The following is a 24,778-nucleotide window of genomic DNA, read 5'->3' on the forward strand; positions in this document are numbered from 1 at the left end:
GGGTGGTAGGCAAAGCTCTTTTTTTGGTCAAATTCAAAATCCCACTGTTCATGACCCAGGACACCTGCACTGATTTTCAAGAAAGCTGCCATGATCACCTGTGGAGGTGAGGCATTTCTAGACAGGAGTTCCTATCCTATCCTATCCTATCCTATCCTATCCTATCCTATCCTATCCTATCCTATCCTATCCATCGCAACACATCACACAATGCTCTTTTGCTACTTAGCCATATGATCCACAAGGAGAAACAGCTAAAATTCTTTCAAAGTCTCTAATCCTAAGGGAGTTGTGCAATATAATGGGGAAACCCTCCTGCTTCATTGTCCAGCTCTCCTGCAGCATCTGGTTCTGTTAGTTGGGCAAACCCTGAAGTGTTTTATAGCCATCTGTCAGAACTTGCCTCCTCCCTTGCCCCAGCCCCCCCAGTCCCTGCCCCACCTCCAGTCCCAGCCCCAGCCGAGTGACTCCTGGATGCCTTCCCACCAGCTGATGACATCTGCCAATGGGGAGGGAAATAAAGCTGAAGGAATCCACCAATCATTTCCAATTAACATGCCCTGCACCCAGTAAATAAGGGTATCACCATCTGGCAGCAGCACACCTTCCCAGGATGGTAGGCAGCAATGGGGGATTATTAGAAAGGTGGCCTGATCCCTTCAATGGAAGAATGGCTGACCAAGTTGTGGAAACAAGCTTCAATGTCTAGAATAGCTTTATAGCTTAAAAGCAAATGTGACACAGATTTCAACTCAAAATCAAACATTCTAAGACTATAATCTAATACATGGATTGGTAACAAATTCAAAATTTGGGTTTATCTATGCATAGTATCTATACTTCAATGTTACAAGACCCTTAAATCAGAATTAATTTTTAGTAATATGAACTGAATTTACTACATCATATAATTCTGTTTGGTGATTTATATTGTGCTGCCCTGCTTCTTGCTATTCATTTTTAGTTTAAGTTGTAAAACTATTTACAACTATTTAATGACATATTAAAACACTATAAGCTCTATGACATTTTAAAATCCATTGTTTATTTGCCTATAATACAGATAATAAATAAAACAAATAAGATTCTTTTATACTTTTTTCATGTTCTCTTTTGTACTGCTTCATGTATTTTCTTCAAAGTGTCTAATACATTAAAAAAACCAGATTGAAATAGGCAAGAGCAAGAGCTGCCCTGGAGCAAGTTGTACTTGGGCCCCAGGCATCAAAAGGCACATACCCCTAAGCTGTTCATCTCTTTGGCGAGCACCCATCTCAAGACCTTGGTGGGTAGTGTGGTGAGTGGCCTCCACCTTGGTGGCAAGATCATTCAGATTGCTGGAGAACTTCTCCATCTGGTCTATAATGCCATTCAAAGACCTGCAGGAGACAACGAGAGCACCAAGTTGCCTAGCCATTTCCATCTGTTTCTTACTGGCTTCTTAAACAAAAGAATGGAAATCAAAAGCTACCTGCAGCACTATTTTGTTCCACTGGATGTGAACTGAATCCCTTCTGGTGACCTGGTTCTATTTCTGAGCTACAGGCTTCCATATCCTATTGATTGAGCTGTAGGCTTCTGTGTCCAAATTGCCCATGTGGCATTTCTGGCCAGTGTTGCCAGGCTTATTGATTTGAATCCCTTGTGCTACAGCCTTAAAACTCTAGTATTTTGCTCATTTCCTCTAATATGGACTGCATAGGTTCATGGATGGGGTCACAGGCACTTCTCATCCTCTTTCTTTCACAGGAGCACTATAAACCAGAGAAGTGAACTGCACAGTTGACTGTAGACTGTGTCTTTCTCTCTTCACTTAGCTACATTCTCAAATCTATTCTCTGGCCCTTACATACTTAACCCAACTTGAGGCAGCAGAGGGCTTCCCCCTCACTCTGTTTGTTGTTTTGCAAAAACCCTCAGAATTTTCTACTTGATTTTTACAGAGGCCCAGAGGAGGAGTAGGGAACCTGTGGCCTGCCAGATTTACTTAATGATGACTCCCGGCAGCCCTCACCACAGTCCATGCTGGCTTGGGCTGCCGTGTGCTGTAGTAAAACAACGTCTGGAGAGCTAGAGTTCCCCATCCCCATCCCAAGACAAATAGGAAATTTCCACTTACCAAATGTCCACTGACTATTGGATACAACTATCTATGCTCCTTACTACTGCACAAAAGTTCCAATGCACTAATTCTTTACGGTAGTTAGCACCTGCTACCTGGTGTAGGAAGTGGCACTGGTCACTGCATCAATCTCCTGAGTCTTCAGTTGTTTCAAGCGCTGTAGTTGCTCTTCATGATCCTTGCGCATTTCCAGGATGGACATACTGCAAGAGTCAAAGGACCATGAATAAATAAACATACTGTTCCTAAATTTCTCTGAGCATATACATAAAGCTTGGCTAAATGTGTCGAGATTAAGATTCAGATTTGTCAAACAAAACAGGTTTACATGTTTGACTTGTGCTTCTGAAAAACACCATCAGTTCAAAGTCTAAGAGATTTTCTTTCATCATCCTCCCCACAATGTTACCGCTGAAGCTCCTGTAGCCGATCAATTTCCTTGGCCTTTTCTTGCTCTAGTTCAGTTAGTCGACGCTGATGTTGGGCTAACATCTCTGATTTTGCCTGCTCTGCGCTCTGACAGCGAGAAAGGTATTGTGCAACCAACTCCTGATTCTCTTGCCGGAGACGATCCTCACGCTGACGATATGAGTCCTCAACCACCTTCACACGGTTCCTAGCTCCCCAGTCAGCAGGGTTGGGAAGAGGGGAAGAATGAAACTATTTTTTTGCAGCTGGGAATATTATTTCTATTATCAAGTCTGTATTTAAATATGATCTAGGAGCTGGCTTGTATTTTGAAAACTATGCTCCTCACGTAAGTTTACATTTATGTTTTATCATAATTTATCATCCAGATGTACTTAAAGCATAATTTATTTGCTTATGCTGGCTGGAAATTTCAGGAGTTGAATCTGAAGATGTCAGGATGGTACCAGGTTAGAAACGGCAGATACATATAGTAACAAAAATAACTTTTCATGGGTAGCTTCATCTTATCTGCTGCTGTTTGTCTCTTAATGCTGTAGGTTTTTAATCTTTCATGTTAGGTTTTCCAGTTGCTTTGAAATATTGTAAACTGCCTTAGGTATGGCAATGAACTACAATGAAAGGATACACTTAAATCATTTCAATAAGGAACTCTGGTCCTAAGAAACAGGAGACAGACAGAATTCCCTAAGATATCCCTGAGAATTTGGAAGCAGGAATCCAAATTATTAATGTAACCTTAGCTCTGAGTAGGATAACACTAAGAATGAGAGTATTTGATAAATGAGTATCCTTCACAGAATACAATCTCAAACTAATACAAGAATATGCACTCTTCTAAATAATATAAAATCTATCTCAATTATAAATTAGATCAAGATTCTAGAAAAATAGCTCTTGTAACAGCCCACAAAATCCTGCAAACATAGAAACTGCAAGAGTTCCTGCTTATGGGGCTTCCAGTGATGAGAGGATGGTATTTGTATTCAAGTGTTACCTCCAAATCTCTATGTGGCTCCCACTCCATATTTTTTTACTTTATATATGTAGTGCTAGACATTCTTAAATAATCTTTAATAATCTCCAGTGGGCCATAGGTCCCCCATTTCTACCTGTGTGCATTCTCAATAAGTTCCAAGTCTTCTTGGTGACGCCGTTGCAGACTTTCCAACAAGAGTTTCTGCTGGTTCTTCTCCAGTTCAAGCCGTCTCACCTGAAATATTTTTTAATAAAGTTATTTCTAAAGCATATTTATTTCTAAAGTATTATTCTAACAGAAAGAAAGAAAGAAAGAAAGAAAGAAAGAAAGAAAGAAAGAAAGAAAGAAAGAAAGAAAGAAAGAAAGAAAGAAAGAAAGAAAGAGGGAGGGAGGGAGGGAGGGAGGGAGGGAGGGAGGCCCAATGTAGTATAAACGTAACTAGTAACCTTGATATGAACTGCTGGAAGAGGAGGAGGCAAAACCTGTCCCCTACCTAAGGATTCTGAGGGAGGCAATTAAAGCCTCTTCTTGTAGATAAACATGAGGTGCATATATGTGTAGATATGTGAAAAGAAAGTAAGTGTGTGGTTATGATGTACATAGCTTTATGGTTATGGAAGTGTATGTGAGAATGAATGTTTAGTTGTAGGAATGATTACAAGAATGTGATATGTGTGCATGAGAGTCCTGTCCCTGCTCACTACTCATCCTTCCTACTGGAAGGGGTTCTCAATTATCAGTGTAGCCCTTCCTCCAAAAAAGCCTCTTGCCTGTCTTTGGTATATAAACCAGTGCTTTTGTATTGAAAAAAACTAACAAGAAGCCTTATTTCTACCCAACTTTCTATTTCTAAGCAGGGCCCATTTCTATCTGAATTATTTGCACAATGCCCTTACCTGAACTTCAAGCTCAGTGAGGTGAGTTTGGGCACTCAACAGCTCGGCCTGATATGTTGCCAGGGTCTCTCGAAGCTGTGCTTGCACTCCTGCCATTCTTTTCTCATAGTCAGCATTATTAGGTGAGCTCAGGAGATGGGGCTCTGAGATCAGGGCCTGAGAAAGAATGACAGACCTCATGGCTTTAAATATCCAGCATATTTTTTAAAATGTATACATCCTTCTCCATTCCAGTTTATTGATTCTCAATCTCATAAAGGGTTCTTGAGAATTTGCACAAGCTTTTGTACTCATTTCACTGGTCTTAATAAAGGCAAGCCGGGTGTGGAGTCTTCCCCAAGTACCAGGAGCTACGATAGCTTTTTCTAAGCAATATAAATAAGTGATTCAATCCATAAACTGAAGCGCTGGGTAGTGCTGTGGATTCAAAAGCAAAAAGGTGTTCACATGAAGCATGTGTCTGCAGCTCCTTAAATGTAGTGCACCTTTTCCCACAACTGAACTGCAGCTGCAGAGGGCAGATGTGCAAGCCTGGGAAAAGATGCAGCTGCAGAGGGCAGAGGAGCCCTTTTTGCTTTCAAATCCACAGAACTGTACACCCCAAATAAACACACATAGGGGTGAGTCTTAAATTTATGGAAAACCGTTCAAGGAGTGAATTATATGAGAAAAAATTGGAATTCTTTTTCCTGGATATTTATATAATGAAAATAGCTAGGTTGCTATATGAAATTATTTAAATCAGGAAGCTACAGACATTCCCACTGGGCTAGAAAACATTTGAGAGCATTTACTAATATGAATGTACGCTTCAGTTGATCCTTGTAAGTGGAAGAGAAAAAAAAACTTTCTAAGTTATTATTTGGGCTTTTTATGTAGCTACTCCAGAAATCAAGGCACTCTGATCATTGGACAGTGCAATCTTCTGGAGAAATGTTTCTTCTTCAACATGGGCAAAATAAGGGCTAAAAATGCTGAAGCAATCCAGGAAACACCATTACTTGCCTGCCACACATAATTGGATGCTAAAGAGATTTACTAATTTATCCTTCCTGCTGATCTTCCTCATTTAAAATGAGTGTATCACCCCACACCTACCTGGGAATGAATAGGAACCTTAAGGGTTTCTTGAGGTCCTTGCCAAAAAGCTGCAGACGCTGAAAATCCAAGACACAAAGAAATCAGATGCAGAAACAGATCAAGGTTTCCCAGTTCAGAGAAACTGTGTTAATCTCCCTGATTACAAGGAGAAAGAATTGCTATTAAGAGCACATAATGCCCACCGTTATTCCTCAGATTTAAGAACTGAGATAGATACCTGTGGACTTCATGCTGTTTCCTGCAGTTCCTGCATAGCAAGCACTGTGCATGATGTCCTGTAACTGACCTGCATTTTTAAATTAACATCTGGAAGAAAGGCTGCTTAAACAAGCTAGCTCTTCAAGACAGTTGCTCCACATGAGGAGACGGCAAGACAGTGGTCTCCAGCTGGTTTAGAGCTCTGGGAGATGAGGTAATAACCATCTTGCTCAAACTACGGTCAGAGCCTTCAAAAGGACACTGGGTTCGCACAGTTTCTTTTCTAATCACTTTTGGATATTGCTTGTTAACTGCTTTTCAGCTATTAGGAACCTTTGGATTGACAGGTTTAACAGCACCAGGTGAGTTTCCTTCATTCCTTAGCAAAACAAGCTTTAAATACAAGTTTAAGGACTTAGTTTTTTGTCCCGGATTAAACAGCAAAAGGGTGATTAGAACTTTGATTTTGGAAAGTTACAAACAGACTAAGGATCCAGATGGATTTGAAACAAGATTTTTGGAATTATAAGAAACCTTCCCATGTAAAAATGCTTTTGTTTTGAATTCTTTAAAAAAAAACATGATAGGATGGGACTTTAAAGGCTGAACACTAGAGGGAACTAGAAGGAACTAAAGATTACAATTAAAGGAGAAGAACACTTAAATTTGACTTATACAGAATGGAGCAGAATATTTTAACACTGGACATATTGAAGGATATTTTTAAACAATGGACCCAGAAGTTCATTTTAAGATTGTCTGCCTCTATAGACAGACTATGTTTAAAAGAAGTTATGGAAGAGGAACAAGTTTTACTGGACAAGAATAAGACTGATCTGAAAGTGGATTTAAAAATGACAGGCTACAAGAATGATATGGAAAAAGATGCTTCACTGGACATACAAAAGAAACCAGCTGATTTCTTAATAATTAAAAGGGATATACAATAATAAACCAAGAGAGTGACCTGGATAATTTTCCTATATTGGATTTACAAAAGAGGCTTGTTAAAACTTTGAAGAATTTTGTGAGGAGGGACAAAGGAAAAATGAAAAGAAATCAAGTTCTAGGACATTATTTGAAGGGACTAAAGATCGAGATTGTTAGTAGTAAAAGGAAGGAATATAAAGTTGGTTTATTAGATCAAGGATAAAATAGATAATTTATTATCTCTGGTAACCCTTAATGAACTTTTGCTGATCAGGACTGAAATGACAAGATGTTAAGGATCTGTCTATAGATACAGTAAGAGATGGGATAGGGAAGAAGAGATCATTTGTTGTATTTTAAGAGAAGGTGAGAAGTTACTAAAATTGTTTATACTTGTTGTGATGAAGGGGGAACTCATTTTTTAATATATTTCTTTTCTTTTTCTTTACTATATTCTTATTTTTTCTTTTTTTTCTATTTTCATTTTCTTTTCTACTCCTATTTTTTCTTTTTATTCTTTTTTTTAGTTTGTATTAGTTTTTTATTGTTGAAATTATAATTTTTAATAAAATTATTTAACCCACTCTTTTGTCTTAGTTAGGCACCCAATACCTGATAGACACTTAATTCTCATTAATATGTAACCTTTCCTTGCTGTTGCCTAAACTAAGCAATTTGGGGAGAGGGAGAGGTTGAAGGGCTAGAAAACCTGCCCAATGAAATAAACCCCTTTCTGAGTCGATTCCATGGAATTTCCTCCCTACTGCTTTGGCTCATTGCTGGAGTTGTGGGAGGAATCTCTCTGATGCTGTAAACACAGGGATCATTTTGATAAATCCTTATTAATTATAAGCATCCTGGCATCTTTTCTTCAATATCTGACCTGCAAGTTCTAAATTAGCTGGCAACATATGCATGGAAGGGAAAAGACAGCATAACGGAGGAGCAATAGATGGAAGGGACTGAAGATTACTGTTCTCTTGTACTTCCAGAGGTGAGGGGACAATCCATATACCATACACGGACCCTCTCCTCCCATCTTCCAGTCCTGGACCAACTAAGATTGAACAACCTATTTGGCAGCAATCAACAACACAAAAGGCTATATTTTGTATAACTGAGCTCTCACAAAAGAGTTGCATTGAGCCTTCAATGTGCTTAACACATCTATTTTGCTTAAATGCTACTACATCAATAAATTTTAGAAAGGCTGAAAGATTTGCCCCGCTCCCTCCAGCAATGTCACTGGATCACAGGTCCATCTCCTATAGCTCTCTAAAAGCTTATAGTCTGACTCTTGGCAGTAAAAAAACCCTCCCCCTTCCCGAACTAAGTATGTCTTCCAAAAGCAGGAAGAAATGAAGATGACTGAATAGGCCAGATGCAATGGCACAGTATCACACTCTCAATGACAGAGCTGAAAGAGAATGGTAGGAATGGATCTGAGGTGGATCTAAAGCAGAGATATGTAATGTTTTTGAGCCAAGAGCCTCATTTAGCACAATGGGGCTCTGCTTCAATAAAAGGAAATGGAGGGTTAAAATGTGATTTAATTTAACTATAATTAAATTGTAATCTAGTTCCCCTGTATTTAATTATGTTCCACTTAAAATGTACAATTTGGTGGCAACATTTAGAGGGAATCTGGGGACTAATCTCAAGGTTTTTAGGAGCTGTGTAATTGGGGCGGGGGGGAGTAAGTTATGCACTTCTATCCCAAGGGAAACAGGATGAGAAACGAACAAAGAAATGAAGATAAAACCAGGATATTTGCATCTCACTCTGTAACAGAATCTAACAGTACTCTCACTGTGTTACAGTGGGCAGCCCAAGCTTGAAATGTTTCTACCATTTATTTTTTCTGCAATGAAAATTAAGCAGCTTGCCTTGTAAACCTGCTGTAGAACAGGCCAAGTTATAAAATTAATTATTAGATGCCCCTATCAATGATGACTCTGCTATGCTGTAAATGTGCATTTCTTTGACACTTCAACTGGAGCATGAATCTTACCTCTTGAAGTTGTATCTCCAAAGGGAGTCCCTTTCCTGGAATCAGATGGAAAAGTAGGAGGACATTGTTGCTGAGATCTTTCCCAAGGAATGAAAGACCTTTAATAAGCAGAGGAAGAGAATATTAATTAGACAGGAATCGAATGGAGTTTGTTTTGGAATAAGAGCTAATCCACAATCTTGTGAAAATCATCACTCTAGGCAAGTGAAAATAATTTAGGCAGCAAGTGCCAGAGCTTTGGTGCCAGAGCCAACTGCCCTTTAGGTAAAGAGGAGAAAGTATCCTGACCTTGCCCTTCCACCATCAGTACTCCAATAAAGGTGCAGGCCAAACAGTGGCATGTTCTGCTAGATTTAGCCAAACATGTATCTGATCCAGCATTCTGTTTCCCAGCTGGTCAATTAGATCAATGTCTCTCAACCTTAGCAACTTTAAGATGTGTGTACTTCAACTCTCAGAATTCCCTAGCATGCTGGCTCCCTTCCCCCAATATTCTGGCTACAGAACTCCAGGAGTTGAAGTACGCACATTTTAAAGTTGCTGAGGTTGAGATGGATCAGATGCCTATGAAAAACCCTAATGCAAGTTCTTACTCTGATTCTTCCAGTCTGGCAGGTTTATCTGTTGGGGCAGCAGATTGATGTCGTCCTTGAGTGGAGGTTACATGTTGGCTGGTAAAAAGGAAAAGAAAACAAAAATGTTAACTCGAACTTTATTGTGTTAATTAAAGCAACGATGCTGGCTACGTTGAACAGGAATTCCAGAAATCAGTCTAACACATCTGGAGACCACCAGGATTTGGAAATCTACATTAAAACTATTGTCCCTTATATACCCACACAGAATATACACCTTAATATACTGAATCTATTTGAGACTGTGATTGGCAGCCTTTGGGTGGAAATAAGATTTTTCATTTACAGAATCTGAAAAATGTTAAGCAAATGAAAAACCCTCTACTCTTACCTGGTGGGATGATCTCCATGTGTCTGAACATCTGAGGACCGGGGTCTCTTCTTCATTTTCTCCTGTGCTTGAGATTTTTTTTGAGACAAGACATTATTCAGCCAATTGTCACCATCATCCTCAGCTGGTTCATTCTTTTGAATGACTTCTTCAGTAACTTGTTTGGACCTAGAAGGACCCTGGGTGGTAGGAAAAGGAGGATGCTTAGCTTCTGAAGGGAATGGTGGCATATCCAGTGTGTTTCCTCTTGCACTGCTTTTGCTAGGTTCCTTTAGTGGGGATGGTGGTAGCAAGTCACTGTCTTCATCTTTCAGCCCCAGCCAGTCAGCCCCAGACTTGTTGCGTACAGGACTGGTAGATGCTGAGGGGGAAGCCTTTGATCTCTGATCTGTTTTCAGCTCACTGAGGTTCTCAGAGGAAAACCTGTAAGAGGAAAGAACTTTAAAAGCAGCCTTATGGGCAAAAGAAACCAAAAGGTAAATCGGCCTACTATTACCTGACAGATTGTCGTCTTGACTGCCGTCCCTCTGGAGTTGAGGCCATAGTGGGTTGGTAGGCTCCAAAAGTGAAGTCATCTCCCAGAGCATCTTCCTTATCTGTACAATGGCAAGAGTGATTATATAGTCAATCGAATATTTCCATGCTGTTACTACAGATTTTAGAGACTCCAGACTGAACTCAAAAGAAACACAGGTCTAAACAGAAGATAAAATATAGTGTGGAGACTGTAAATACCCCACTAGGATATCAGTCTTCAATTCTTGGGGCTTCCGGGGAAGAAATGGTCGATTGAATATGGCTCTGTTCTTACATTACTGTTTACATTACATTACTGTTCCAGTAGTAATGTATGGCTGTGAGAGCTGGACCATAAAAAAGGCCGAGCGCCGAAGAATTGATGCCTTTGAACTGTGGTGCTGGAGAAGACTCTTAAGAGTTCCCTGGACTGCTAGGAGGTCAAACCAGTCAATCTTAAAGGAAATCAACCCTGATTGCTCATTGGAAGGATTGATAATGAAGCTCAAGCTCAGATATTTTGGCCACCTAATGCGAAGAGAGATCTCTTTGGAGAAGACCCTGATGCTGGGAAAGATTGAAGGCAAAAGGAGAAGAGGACGGCAGAGGATGAGATGGTTAGATAGCATCACTGAAGCAATGAGCATGAAACTGAGCAAACTCAGGGAGGCAGTGAAGGACAGGAAGGCCTGGCGCAATATGGTTCATGGGGTCACGAAGAGTCGGACACGACTTAACGACTAAACAACTGTTCTTTGTGGAGCTGATGCCCGTGGCAGTTAGAGGAGTTGGCCTCAGTCCATCTCTTCAGAGTCATCTCCAGATAAAGGAGATCAACAGGATCACCCACAGGTACCCCTGACAGAGATTATCTATCTCCTATCCCCTATCTAGTGGGTGGAGTGCTCTGGGAGTCGAGGGAAACATCGAGCCCATGCCGTGGTGTGGAGCCTTCAAACGGACACTAGATCTACTTTACTTCCTCTTTTAACTAACATTGTAAACTGCCTATTTGTGATTTATTTGGCAATTAAAAACCTACTGAAAGATAAGTTGCTGTACACCAGGGGAATTTCCTATTATCCTGGGAGAAAGAAGACCAAAGTAAGTTTAAAGATAAAAAAGAAATACTTTAGGGTTTGGAAACAGCGAAAGGGAATTAAGAATGTTGATTAGGGACAATTAAGAGGCTAGATGAATTTGAAACAGCTTTTTTAAGGATTGTTTTAAATGTTTAAAAAAATACAGTAAGTGAATTTGGATTTAATTGCAAGAAAATCTGCCCTGGGAAAGTTTGGCTTCTGAAAATAAACATAAGATAAGAAAGTGCCTTAAAGGTCAGAAGGAACAGACACTATAATATATCTCTTTTACCAATGGAAGAGTATCTTTCTTACAAAGAATAATTTTTAGCTGTTTGGAATCAGTATGTCCAGGAACTATTTGTAAAATTGGGGCTAACAGAGGTTGTAGAAGTAGAAGAAGAAAAGATTTTAGTGGAAAAAATACCAGTGGAGGACGACTTGAATAAGGATTTTAAAATGGACTTTAAAGAAATGCCAGATTATAAGTGACACATGAAAGATATGGAAAAAGATGTTGTGGATCTGAAGATGGACTCAAAGTTGCTTCATTATGAGAATGATATGGAGAAAGAAGCTGTAATGGACTGGAAGAGTGACTTTGAGAACTATTTTATTTTGGACACAGTGAAGGGAAATACCAAATCTCTGAAACCTTTTTTGAAAATAGATAGGAAGAGAATGGTAAGAGATTGTTATCTGGGGTTTTATTTGGAGAAGAGACTGAAGACTGAGCCTTTCAAAAAGAAGAGAAAGGAATTTAAAGTGGATTTATCAGATCAAGGTTAAATTGTCCACATTTTGATTTTGGATTAATATTGAATTTTCTTTTTCTGACCAGGACTGTTAAGACGATTTATACCTGTAAAAGTGATTTATTTGGTTTAGCTTAAAACACATCCGTGATTATTATTGGTCTTTTGTATGCTTAAGAGGAGAGATCTTTTAGGTTTCACTTCTCAGAAAAAACTTAGAAGTTAAAATGCAAAATTGACCTATTTGTTTAAGCTTAAAATTTATAGTTTATTATTACTGGCATTCTTAATCCTTTTGCTGATTAGACTGATTGTTGAATATTTTTTACAATTTTGTTTATTATTTAGGGATGAGAAGGGGGATAAAGAGGGTTTTTTTTTAGTAATAATAGAGAAGGTGTTAAGTTACTGTTAATACATATACTTGTTTGGAGGGAGGGGAAGTGATCTTTCTTTCTTTCTTTCTTTCTTTCTCTTTCTGTTTGTTTGTTTGTTTGTAGGTTTTTTAGTTTTGTATTAGTTTTTATGTACATAAACTTTAATAAAAATATTAAACAAAAATTCTTAAAAAAACTAGGAAATAAAAAAAAGAGCTCATGCATTTTGTGCAAAATGTCTCAGATTCAATCCTTAAAAACATTTCCAGATAGTGCTGGAGAAGATCTCTGAAATCTTGGAAGTCTGGTCCTGGTTCAAAACTTTTTATAGAAAACAACTACGTATTCATAAGCTAAGCATGTGCCTTGAAGGCTTGGAAATCATAATGGAAAAAGCATGAAATTCAAATGAACTATATTTTAAACCTTAGGATTTCCAGTGATTTCAAAAAGTTAATTCATGAGAATAATCATTCAGACAGAATCAAATTTTCTGCCTTGTGTAATATAGTTGGAGAACACTCAGGCTTTATGTTAAGTAAAATCTATTATTGAAATATTACAAGATAGTACATCAAATTAGGCCTTTTAGTCATGTCACAGGCATTATGCAGCAGCAGATTACAAAACTTGTTCAGCCATATTTCTTATGGCAATTTCTAGAGTTAGAAATGCATACCAAGAAAATCGGTCTTTCCATGACAACTGTGCAAGACACGAGCAAAACTGTATGTTTATTTCAGATTCAGAGAACAAGTCATTTTGCAAGCTCTTTAGAAAACCATCCAAAGGTTGCAAATAAAAACAAACAAAGCAAAACACAGAATCATTTTTCAATCTGAACGAGGGAGAGATTCTTCAATATTCTTGTCGGAGCAAACATAGTTAAATATTTTCTGTATTTGTCTATGAGCCCCAGCAAAACATCAAACACACACATCAGGTAATACTTTCCATCTTTTTTCAAACAATAGTCACTCTTTCAGGTTCCTAATGCAGATATATAATGCCATAGATATTTCAGTGAAAAAGACTACTGTTTGTATGACAGGTTCAGTGGTCCCTATCACTCTTACCTGTTTGCTTCTGATATTTCTTATCCAGTTTGAACTCCTTCGGTTCCCCTATGCTTGGTCGCTCTAGGAGTTTTTTTGCTGTTCCTAGTCCCAGCAACTCATCTAGCCTGGATCGGGCAGGACGAGGTTCCTTTCTTTAATAAAGAAATACAACCATGTTATGCTTTAAAGAATCTGGGGATGACAGGGAAATACTGACTTTTCTCAGCATTTCTAGTTTGTATCCCAGCTTTTACTTCATGGCTGACAGTAGCAGACTGAAAACACATAGGCAGTTTCTGCCTAATGCTAGGAAACTAGAATATCAGGTGACAGTTTCCAGAAATCCATAAAAGTCTGCCTTGATCCCACTATACCAGTAAGAGGTTAGATGCAATCTATAGACTACACTGGGAAATGTACTTCTCTTTCCTCGTAACTAGGACTGATCAGTGGCATTGTTTAGGATACAGGTAGTCCTCACTTAATGACCCTAATTGGGACCAGCAACTCTGTCGCTAAGCGAAGTGGTCTTTAAGCAAAATATGTGACCGCCCCACTTAGCAACGGCAGTTCTGGCAGTCCCAGTTGTGATCATTAAGCGAATCACCAGAGTCATTAACTGAGACCTCAAGTGACCACTACTTGCAATTTCCTCCCAGTTTCCCCATTGACTCTGCTTGCCAGAAGCCAGTTGGGAAGGTTGTAGATGGCAATCATGTGACCATGGGACACTGCAACTGTCGTAAATGTGCAAACAGTTGCCGAGTGCTCAAATCGCGATCCTGTGACTGCAGGGACGCTGCAACAGTCGTAAGTGTGAAGACTGGCTGTAAATCACTTTTTTCAGTGCTGTTGTAACTTTAAACAGTTGCTAAACTAATGGCCATTAAGCAAGGACTACCTGTAATCAACAATTGGGAGAATTTTAAGGAGGTTAATTAAGTCTTAGAAGTTGGTCCTCCTCTTATGCTACAAAAAAATCAATGGTGGTAGTATGAATTTGCTCATAATTCATCCTCCTTCAATCAAGTGCCCTTTATATTTACTGGAAGTGCAGTTGCCGGATTTCCCAGGCTTTTGGCTATGCCAGTTATGGAAAGCTACCTTAATTTACTCCAAATGTGAAACCACTGAAGTATTTTGCATATCCATTAATGCCATGACTCCTCTTCCAAAGAAAGAAATTAGTCGCTCATTTTATTTATTTGACAAATTTATATGGCCGCCCACTTCACACAAAGTGACTCTGGTTGGTGAAGAATACAACCAACAATTAAAAACTTTCTACAAAACCAGTTAAAAACAATTAAAACAATTGCTGTAGGGTGAACAGAGACAGCTCATTTTTTTCAGTGCATGCTGTCTTTTTCTACCTACAAGGCATTCAAAGTGGCTAACAATTAAAAATAAACATTTAAACCTGTTCAAAAAAGATAAATTCTAATCAATCTAAGCCTAAAGGTCTGGCTTACTCTTCACTCTTCCTGCCAGATTTCACTTCTGCCTTCGAGGTTTCACCAAACCCCAGAGCATCCATGAGATCCTCTCCATCATCTTCAAACGTTAATTCCTCTCGTTTTTGGTCCGGGGCAACAGCACAGCCATGAACTGCAGGTACAGATGTATCCAATACATGGACAGATTTTCCAAAAATAAGCTCTGATTTTACAGCATTAGTTGAAAAGTTATGAATCTTCCACCAATTCAGAAAAAAAAATTAAACTGATTATACCCATAATGTCACTAATGAAACATTTTATATCAGTTAAATGATCAATCTCATGGTTTGTATATTGTAATATGGTGTTTTCTTGCCTTGTTTCTATATTACCCTATCCCTCTGGAATTGCTCTACTTTTCTTCTCTCACATTTCAGTGGTAGTATATTAATGTATTCTAAGTTGTCCTTCTGTTTCCAAATTCAATGGGTGCATTCACATGCAATGCTAAGCATAACCTATCTTCAATACACATTCCAAAAGCATGTTGGCCGTAATTTAAAAGTCCTAATCTGTCCCAGCCAGTAAGACAGCTATCTCTGTGGTGGCAAGCTGTAATGGTCTGTGGGAATACCCTTGAAAGATGGGAGGAGGAAGAGCTGCAGCCAGGGCAATGGTCAGATAAGAGACATCTCAGCCCGCTGAAGGAATGGGGACGTGGAAAGCATCTCAGAAGGGACTCTCCCTAGTTCCCTGGAAAGTAAAGGCAAGGGATGGTGGGGGAAGAGATGTGCTTGCAGACTTGCAAGATTCTGTTACTGTCACTTTACAATAAAGATAGTGTTAGTACCTATGGTTTCTTGTCTGGAATACCTTGAAGGGCTGACATGAGCCAGTTGTCATTTGCAAGAAGGGAATGAATGCACTCTATATGGGGCTGCCATTGGAGAGTATTTGGAAGCTTCAGTTGTTGCAAAATGCAGCTGCGTGGGCAGTTATGTGCACACCTAGATCTGCGCACATTACACCTTTGCTCCTCGAGCTGCATTAGTTACCAATTTGCTTCTGGGTCCAATTCAAGGTGCTGGTGACATCTACCCATCCCATCAGGTAGAGCAGAAGAGGCTTGTTGTGGGTTCTGTCCACTAGAGAGTGTCATCTGGCAGAACCCAGGAGGAGGGCCTTTTCTGCTGCAGCACCTGCCCTATGGAACATCCTCAAGCCCCGACCTTGATGGCCTTCCGGAACGGCCTGAAGACCTGGTTTTGCCATCTGGCCAGTGGTGTGGGGCCCATAAAATGGCTGTATGGTCCACGAATTACTGTGCCCTCCTAGTGATTGTATTGTATAGGTTTTAATTGTTTTAACAATTGTTAAAATTGGTTTGTACTGTTTGTATGGTTGCTTTATTTTTTGTTTGGGGGGGGCATTGTTTATGTTTTAATTGGAAGCCACCTAGAGTCGTGAATGTGAGATGGGCGACTACATACATCGAATAAATAAATACATATATACATATATACATATATACACATACATACATACATACATACATACATACATACACACCATGCACTTATGGCCAAAACAGGGTGAAAATTACCCTGTGCTTGGTGAAGGAGGGTAGAAAACCTGGGGCAGCAAAAGTAGTTTTTCAATAGTATGTGCTCATTTGGTTCTGTCTGGAGGCCAGAAGGAGGAGTAAAGTGTGACTTATTGCGTTACGCAGACTCAATTAAAAGGATATTTGTTTGTTTAGAATAACTGCAGTTATGGCACCAGGCTATCCAGGGTGATGCCAAAATGCCTATGAGGCTTTTTCAGGTGGTGGTGGTGGGGGAGATAGCTGAAGCTTTAATACAAAGCTTTTTTTTTTTTTTTGGAAGATCTTGCCTGTATTATTTCTTGTTCAACACAGATGACATATTAATATGAAACTGCTGTGTCAGTAATTTATATTTTCTTAGAAGACATTAATTACTGATTTCTGTTTGCTATTCTCTTTCCATTTTTCTGTACTGAATTATTACTATTATTAATCCCTTTTTTATATATATTGGTCAACTCAAGGCAGTGAACATATTTAATACTCTTGCCTCCTCCTGTTTTCCCCACAACAACCCTGTGAGGTGGGTTGGGCTGAGAGTGTGACTGGCCCAAAGCCACCAGCCAGCTTTCATGCCTAAGTGAGGCCTAGAACTCACAGTCTCCTGGTTCTAGGTCAGCGCTGTTAAAGGCACCAGGCTAGAAACTGGGAGACTGTGAGTTCTAATCCCGTCTTAGGCCCAAAGCCAGTTTGGGTGACCTTGGGCCAGTCACTCTCTCAGCCCTAGGAAGCAGGTAACGGCAAACCCCTTTTGAAATCTTGCCAAGAAAACTGCAGAGACTTGTCCAGGCAGTTGCCAGGAGTCAACAATGACTTGAAGATACAAACAAAACCCCCTGAAATATAGAAATATCCTGTCCTTACTGAACAAGAGCTGCATATGAATGAACATTATAAAAGGATTCTGGCAATGGGAAAGGTCAGGGACAAGCTATCAAGCAGCACACTTAGTTCTTCTAAATTACTTAAACTACTGTTTAAGTTCTTCTTTCAGATATTTGTGGAAGACCGTAGCATCAGCAACACTAAAGGGCTTTACTGTACAAGTTCCAACTTGTTTTCAAATATAAAGCTCTATATGGATATTCACTGATTTAACAATTTAACCCCAAACCCTTTCAGCCAGACAAATCAGGCTGCTGAACCTCATGAGGCTATACAGAAATAATAAAATGATTGCTGTCATAACCATCTCCTCAAAAAGTTGTCTGCAGAAACTTTTTAACTAGACTTGAATCTAATGGCCAATTGTCCAGGTGTCCCCAAATCCCAATCCGCTTGATATTGTGCAGGAGAGTAAGAACCAGTACTTTGTGGGCATCAGGTTGGCTGCCATGGAAAACAGGTACTAAACTAGGTAAGTCATTGACCTGAATCAGCATAGCTTTAGGTTTGGGCACAAAAAAGCAACTATCAGCATCCACTTCCATTTTATTTGTACAAAAAACCACTTTATAGGTAGTCCTCGCTTAATGATAGTAATTCAGGCCTGCAATTCTGTTGCTAAATGATGCGGTTGTAAAGTGTGACGTCACATGACCACACCGACTTACAATGGCATATGGAGCAATTCCAGTTGCCGTTGTTAGGCGAATCCTGCAGTCACAGCATCCCACAGTCACGGAATTGCCATTTGCAACCTCCTGATGGCTTTTCCACTGACTTTGCTTGTTGGAAGCTTGCAGCGTAGGTCACAAATGGCAATCACATGACCGCAGAATGCTGTGATGTCATAACTGTCAGCTGATTGCCAAGCACCCAAATTGTGATCACGTGACCATAGGGAAGCTGTGACAGCCACAACTATGAGGACCCATCGTAAGTCCCCCTTGTTCAGTGCCATCATAACTTCAAGTGGTCACTGAACGAGTGGTCGTTCAATGAGGACTACCTATAATTAGTCCTAACAATGCACTCTGAAGAAGCCAAAGTAGTCTGAAGCAATGCAGTTCTGGGACCATATTTTACCTTTCTCATTAGGGGTTCCGCTGATTTCTGGAGTATTTTTGGTGATGGAAGAATGTGTTTTCTTCACTGTGCTCTCTTCATCATCAGACAGAAGGCCAGCCAAAGGATCATCTATAGCTAGAAAAAGTACAAGTCTATGAACTTTAGGAGAGCAGTAATTTCAAAACAAGCAGAGCTGAAGTAAATGCAAAGAACTGGTATGGGATTAGGAGATTTTATAGCCCAGATATTTTCCTATTTATTAGGCCCAAATTCAAACCACCAAGAGGGTTAACCCAGCACAATAGTCTTAGGATACTTCTACATAAAGAAAACTGACTAAAGTTTAAGGAAGCTACCATGAAACCATTTTTAGCAAAATACAGGCAATCCATGGTTAACAGGGTAATTGGGACCGGAATTTCTGTGGCTAAGTGATGCAGCCATAAACAGCGATGTCATCATTAAGCAAGGATTGTGGTTCATTAAGTGAGGATTTCCTTGCAACTTCCTGCCGGCTTCCAACAAGCAAAGTCAGAGGGGAAGCCGGCAGGAAATTGCAAGTCCCAGGCGGCTTGCAAGCAGGCTACTGCTGGGTGTGTGAAGGTGTGCGAGGGGTCGGTGCAACACAGCACAAGTGTGGCAGGGCTTGGAGTGGCTGCTGCAGAATGCAGGAGGGGCCAGCACGGTGTGAACGCAGTGGGGCTTGGGGTGGCTGCTGCAGGGTGGGGGAGACTTACTGAATGACGTGCAAATTTCCCTGCCATTTCCATTGACTTTGCTTGTGGAAGCTGACAGGGAAGGTTGCAAATGGTGATTACGTGACTGTGGGACACTGCAACTGTTGTAAGTGTGAGCCAGTTGCCAAGGACAGTTGTAAGTACCATTCTTCATAACTTCAAACGGTCGCTGAACAAGTGGTCATTAACCAAGAACTACCTGTAATGTGCCAAAATAAAACTCAGAGTTTTTTTCCCTATATTATGGGAGACCATGATTTTATACACAAACAATTCATTCTGTCTTTCTGCAAAAAAAAATGTCCTCCTTGCTTTAATCCTCACAATAAATCAGCAATTATTGTCAACGTAGGCTCAAAGGTTAGAGGGAGAGTGCACCTTTAATCTGCAACCCAGTTGGGCAATCTGTGATCTTTTGCTTTACTGTATGCTTTCCAGAATACTGCTCCTGTGCTAGATGGTTTCTGTGCATGTATGTGTTTTTGTATGTGTACAGGGGGCATTTGAGGGAGGGAGGGAGGGAGGTTTTATAGACTGTACCACACTTAAGAGAGAAAAAAAGCAAAACAAAAAAAGCCAGTTTGGTGTGGTGGTTGAGGTGTGGGCCTAGAAACCAGGAGACTGTGAGTTCTAGTCCCACCTTAGACATGAAAAACTGGCTGAGTGACTTTGGGCCAGTCACTCTCTCTCAGCCCAACTCACCTCACAGGGTTGTTGTTGTGGGGAAAATAGGAGGAGGAAGGAGTATTAGGTATGTTCACCACCTTGAGTTATTTATAAAAATAATAAAGGTGGGATAAAAATCTAAAAAAAATGTTGAAGAAAGAATATGGAGAGCCAACATGTGAGTCGCAATTCAACATATCTAGAAAGCAACAGGCAAATGTAGTTTGTAATAGGGTAACACTATCTATGGTTTCTGTATTTGAAGGATATTTATAGCAAAAAAAGTTCAGAGTTGGATTGACTGTTGGTGAGATATAAATATTGTCACATACTAGTCCTGTGTTTCCAAATTCACTTTGTGTTCAAAACTAACTTTAAAAATATATTCTATGCAAATTGATCCTACCTTCAAGGGAGAAACGTTTCTGTTGTTTGGAGGCAGAGGGAACAGAACCAAGATCCTTACTGATTTCACCTACAGAGTCTCCTAGTGTAAAGGTTATTGTTTATTAAAAAAAATAAAGGCATAGTAGATATTGTCATCAAGGTATAAAGGAACTTATTAGCCTCCAGTTGTTTTAGATTATAGTACCCATACTTCCAAGCTGCCATGGCCAGTGGAGTCCAACACAAGTTTGGCAAGGCAAATCTAAAGAATTCACAAAGTTGAGATAATTCTGTGAGGTTGGGCTGTGGCGTGAGTGCACTCATAGTACTTATCAGCAACTCCTTAAACCAAACATCTGTTTCCAGGATCAAGCTACAACTGCACAGGGCAGCCACAGCCCGGAAAAGACACAGCTGCTTTACAGATTTGCAAAGAGGTGCTACATGAGAGACCCTGCATGCTCTGATGCACCTTTCTGTTTTTGACTCCAAAGCATTCCACAGCCCTCACAGATACAACAGCTTTTCTAACAAGCTCCTTTTCTAGATGTTTTAGCCAGCCCCTTTTTGAGGGGCCCCTATTTTGGTGCCAGGGTGTAGCACACAAGCGCCCTCTAAATGTCAAGGGCCCCTTAGCAGTCTCTGTGGCACCGGCAGGAGACAGCTGACTGGCATTATTCAGGTTTGTCCTCATTTATATCCAGACTTTGCCTAAGGAATTCAGCATGGTGAACTTGCAGACATTCCTGTTTCAGTTTCACAATGCCAGCTGGGTTTCATGGATTAGTGTTGAGTCAGTCAGGGTAAAGTGTTCATCACAGATAATGTATCAAGGACACAAAGAGGGTAACAGAAGTACCACTAAAAAAAACCCTACCCTAATATTTCAGTACGGAAATAGCATCCGTTGTGTCCCAAGACATCGGCGTTATTTTGAAAAATGATGCAAAAGGAAAGACACTCACCTTTTTCTGTGATGGTTGCTGTCTTAGCAGATTTGGCTGGCTCAGCTAAAGGCTCTGCTGTTCCTTTACCTTTAACAGGCTTCTGAGGAGATCTTGCGCTTGTTTTCTTTATGCCCAAAATATCAGCCTCCATCTCATCCATATCCTGGTGGGAGAGAAAACATATGTTGATCTTTTGTGCACTGGGGACCACAATTTAACCATGGCTTACTAAACGGGCCAGAAATATGCTAGGGTCTGGCTTTCTGATGAGTAAAATATCCATGGCTTGTTTGGACAATTTCCAGTTTCTATTCCCTCCTTTTTAGTTGCGTTATCTTTTGCACTCCTATTAACTGGATCAAAAGCTTGGGAGAGACACATAGCAAAACTAAAAACATTCCAGCAGACAATAAATAAATTGTGTCTCCTTATTCACAAAGCATGCTAGGCAAGAGCTGTATTCATTATGCTAGCAAATCATGGTTTGCTATCCCATCCCACTCCTACCTCCTATTTGCACATCATGCTAAAACAAAAAACAAACAAACCATTTCTTGGGTCTGTGAGATGTGTGTGCTCAGCATTTTTACACCATTTGCGGGACACAGTAAACTCAGTTTATTTATATGGTGCAAGTTGTATCCTCCAGTTTACCTTCAAGGTCTCTAGAAGCGCTTCTGGATCTACATCTGAGATATCAGGATCCTGAGAGGAGAACAAATAAATAATAGATGACGCTTCAATGGAAAAATGTCAAATAAATTCTGCATGACCATTCAAGACAATAACCTGGGCATATTCAGCAGAATTCATCAGTCATCATTACTAGCTACAACTGAATGATCCTTTGCATCCTGTATTTTCAAAGAAAGAACCTTGGCTGTTATATATTCTCACCTCCACATCTGACCCTTCCTCAACAGCCATTTTGCTAAAGAAGTCATCCTCCAGAAGGCCCCTGGAAATAGAGAGGAAAAGATTGAGGGGAAGAATGGATCCCACCCCAAACTGCACTTGTTACAGGTTTTACCAAAAGTCCCTAGACCACTCAGACATTTTGACCAAGGAGGAGTTTCCAAAAGTCATTTCAGTTTAGAAGAATTTTATTAGCAACTCAGCTTAGGAAAGATCCATCTATATATACAGTTCACACCGAGAAATGTTAAAGAGAAGAGAAAAAACAATAATAATATGTTCAAGAGGCTCTCTTAGTCCTACCATCATTCTGTACCCTGAATGTGTTCAATATTGAAGTTCAATGCCATTACGTACCTTCTGTTGGCCTGTGGCACAGTTCCTCTGGCTTTCCCCTCAGTGCTACCAAATGAGGCAGGTTTGCCCGATTTAATGGGAGCGTCATCTTAAAATGAGAGGTGAAGATGTCGCAAATTTAAGTACAGACTGTATCCTTTGCTCTATGAGATCCATTCTATCTAATTGGTATTCTCAGCAAAGTAGGTACTGAGTAAAAACAGACTCAGTATGGAGGAAACTAGTTCAAGTCCACTTGGACCTATGAAATTTTAGTCAGTAACTTGAGCCAGTCCCTCTCATAGCCCAAACGACTTCTCAAGGTGAAAAACTGAAGAACAGCAAGTAGAGACATTAATCTAACAAATTAATTACTTAGTAAAATATTGGGCCTGAAAAGGTAAGGATGAAGTTCATGAATAGGCACCGTGGTTATACCTCAACATTTGTCTCATTGCACAGCTGCTATGAAGTAGGTGATGTACAAAATCCATCCATACAGAAACATGTAAGCCATGTATTTTCCCTAAAATAGCACTTGATAGCTTACAAAATTAAAAACAGTATACCCATAAAACTATATTAAAAGAACATACGAAAAACAATGCTAGTAGCACAGTAACTGCAGGAATAAAAAGAACATGACTTGGGTCTCACATCATACAAAATGTAATTTTAACCATGGTTTGAACACGCCATAGCCATCTAATTCACATATAACTTTATGCTAAAAGCCATAGTCTACAAACTAAAAAAAGCTAAATTCACACATCACAATAAGCCAGAACCAAATAAAGCACATTATGATTTAGCTTGATGTATGAACTCAGCCAGTTAAAAGCTATGCATGTAATACCATGTACTAACTTAGCATCCATGCATGAACAGAAAGAAGTCTGTGAGAAGCCTTGGGATTATACATCCCCTCTCTTCTTTCCTTTTCCTGCACAGCCAGGAGGAAGAAAGTAATAGCAATTAATTTTATGTCAACAGACATCTATATATGGTAATGTGGACTATAGGTTAAATGACACCCTATTTGATTATTAAATAAGCATCCTTTTATTTTGCATCCTCAGTTTACTAACTTATTTGAACAAGAGAGTTTATTTTAAAATATATATCATGGTTTGCACAATCCAGAAAGTAAAACCAAGTCCTGGTTTATTCTTTCTCTTGTCTGTAGTAGAATGGTGTGAAAAAGTGGGAGTGTGTTGTTTTGCAGAAGCTTCTTTCTCCTCATGAAAACAGTGCTAAATTTTGGTTTAGCAAAAGGGTAGCAAACTGATCATTTTTAGGTGTTTGGTTTTAACTCTGCTTATAGCGCCAAATGTTATAATGCTGTTAAGATGTGGCTCTTTCCCCAGGCATTGGACAAGGATGGGTGTTGAGTCCAGCACATGTATATTTGGGATCAGAATGTTATGGTGCCGTGCTTATGTGATATGGTTTTATTTTTCTGTGTTTTGTTATTTTTGTATGTTATTGCGAGCCACCCAGAGTTATATTGTATGAGGTAGTTGGCCATATAAATCTTTAAATCAATCAATTATAATTTAGTAGCCACACTGATTGGAGCTTTATGAAACTGTCTCCAAATAACAGATGGCACTGGATTTCATACCTCTTGTATAGTATTATTTGTTAAAGCAACCAAGATCGTGGAAGTCATTATCAAAAGAGGGAATTCCTCTGATAAAATAATTACAGAAACAGCATGCTTTCCAGTAGCCTCCCATCCAAACTCTAAAGGGGGAAGGGAAGGCATATGGTGCAGAACTTCATTTGAAGCTATTCCTTCATAAGCAGGTTCCTATTATATTTTATTTTTTCTTTCCACTTTACCATCATCACCAAGGAGATCACCAAGGACATCATCAATGGAACCTAGAACAAACAGAACAAAGTAATGAGTAAAAAATTTCTGAGATGGCTGAAGAAGTTCAAGGCCAGATTTTCAGGAAGACCACAGACAGCAGTTGTGAATAACAAAAATAAAGTCAAGTCTACATGGAAATCATGTAGACAGAATGGAGCCAAATGGAGTGATTACACCAGAAAGTGCTACAGATTGTTGTGAAAAACTGGTTCCATTTGGAATCAACAAGGAAGGATCAACCCACATCCTCTAGCCTACCATATCAGTGTAGATTAGCTACCCAATGTATGAAGTACGAGTGATTAAGTAAATCATGCTTTACTCATGTGTCAAATTTTGCTCCTGAAACTCACTTATCCTGTAACAATAAAATAGTATTGTATTATATTTGGGAGGTTTTTTTAATATTGCCTCAAATCCACAGAGCAGACTTGACCATCCAGCTTTTTGGAATGAAGCCAATTAAATAACTGTGACAGAAAAAGTAATATATTGG

The 24,778-nt window shown here is 39.6% G+C and overlaps 1 protein-coding gene across 9 annotated transcripts in view; it reads right to left on the reverse strand.

Moving 5' to 3' along the window:
- The window catches only part of FBF1 (Fas binding factor 1), a 37,755-nt gene that overhangs the window by 7,934 nt on the left and 5,043 nt on the right, over positions 1-24,778 (reverse strand). For 6 of the 9 annotated variants that reach the window (XM_025172556.2, XM_088133373.1, XM_025172555.2 and 3 more), the window contains 19 exons: positions 24,249-24,290; positions 22,425-22,512; positions 22,050-22,110; positions 21,807-21,857; positions 21,171-21,315; positions 20,225-20,305; positions 18,434-18,550; positions 14,893-15,028; positions 13,439-13,572; positions 10,129-10,228; positions 9,633-10,055; positions 9,260-9,337; positions 8,667-8,764; positions 5,525-5,583; positions 4,427-4,582; positions 3,664-3,764; positions 2,532-2,738; positions 2,218-2,325; positions 1,240-1,379 (listed from right to left, as the gene is read on the reverse strand). In XM_025172556.2, the coding sequence (XP_025028324.2) occupies positions 1,240-1,379; positions 2,218-2,325; positions 2,532-2,738; positions 3,664-3,764; positions 4,427-4,582; positions 5,525-5,583; positions 8,667-8,764; positions 9,260-9,337; positions 9,633-10,055; positions 10,129-10,228; positions 13,439-13,572; positions 14,893-15,028; positions 18,434-18,550; positions 20,225-20,305; positions 21,171-21,315; positions 21,807-21,857; positions 22,050-22,110; positions 22,425-22,512; positions 24,249-24,290 (2,325 nt within the window). Of the gene's footprint in view, positions 1-1,239; positions 1,380-2,217; positions 2,326-2,531; positions 2,739-3,663; positions 3,765-4,426; positions 4,583-5,524; positions 5,584-8,666; positions 8,765-9,259; positions 9,338-9,632; positions 10,056-10,128; positions 10,229-13,438; positions 13,573-14,892; positions 15,029-18,433; positions 18,551-20,224; positions 20,306-21,170; positions 21,316-21,806; positions 21,858-22,049; positions 22,111-22,424; positions 22,513-23,270; positions 23,293-24,248; positions 24,291-24,778 lie in introns of those variants that run through there. The other 3 variants (XM_088133370.1, XM_088133372.1, XM_088133371.1) reach the window with 3 other exon arrangements.

Source organism: Python bivittatus, unplaced genomic scaffold, assembly GCF_059951505.1.
Source record: "Python bivittatus isolate LINGU-HERP-01145 unplaced genomic scaffold, Pbiv_v1 ctg000080_np1212, whole genome shotgun sequence".
In the NCBI taxonomy this organism is placed as follows: Eukaryota; Metazoa; Chordata; class Lepidosauria; order Squamata; family Pythonidae; genus Python; species Python bivittatus.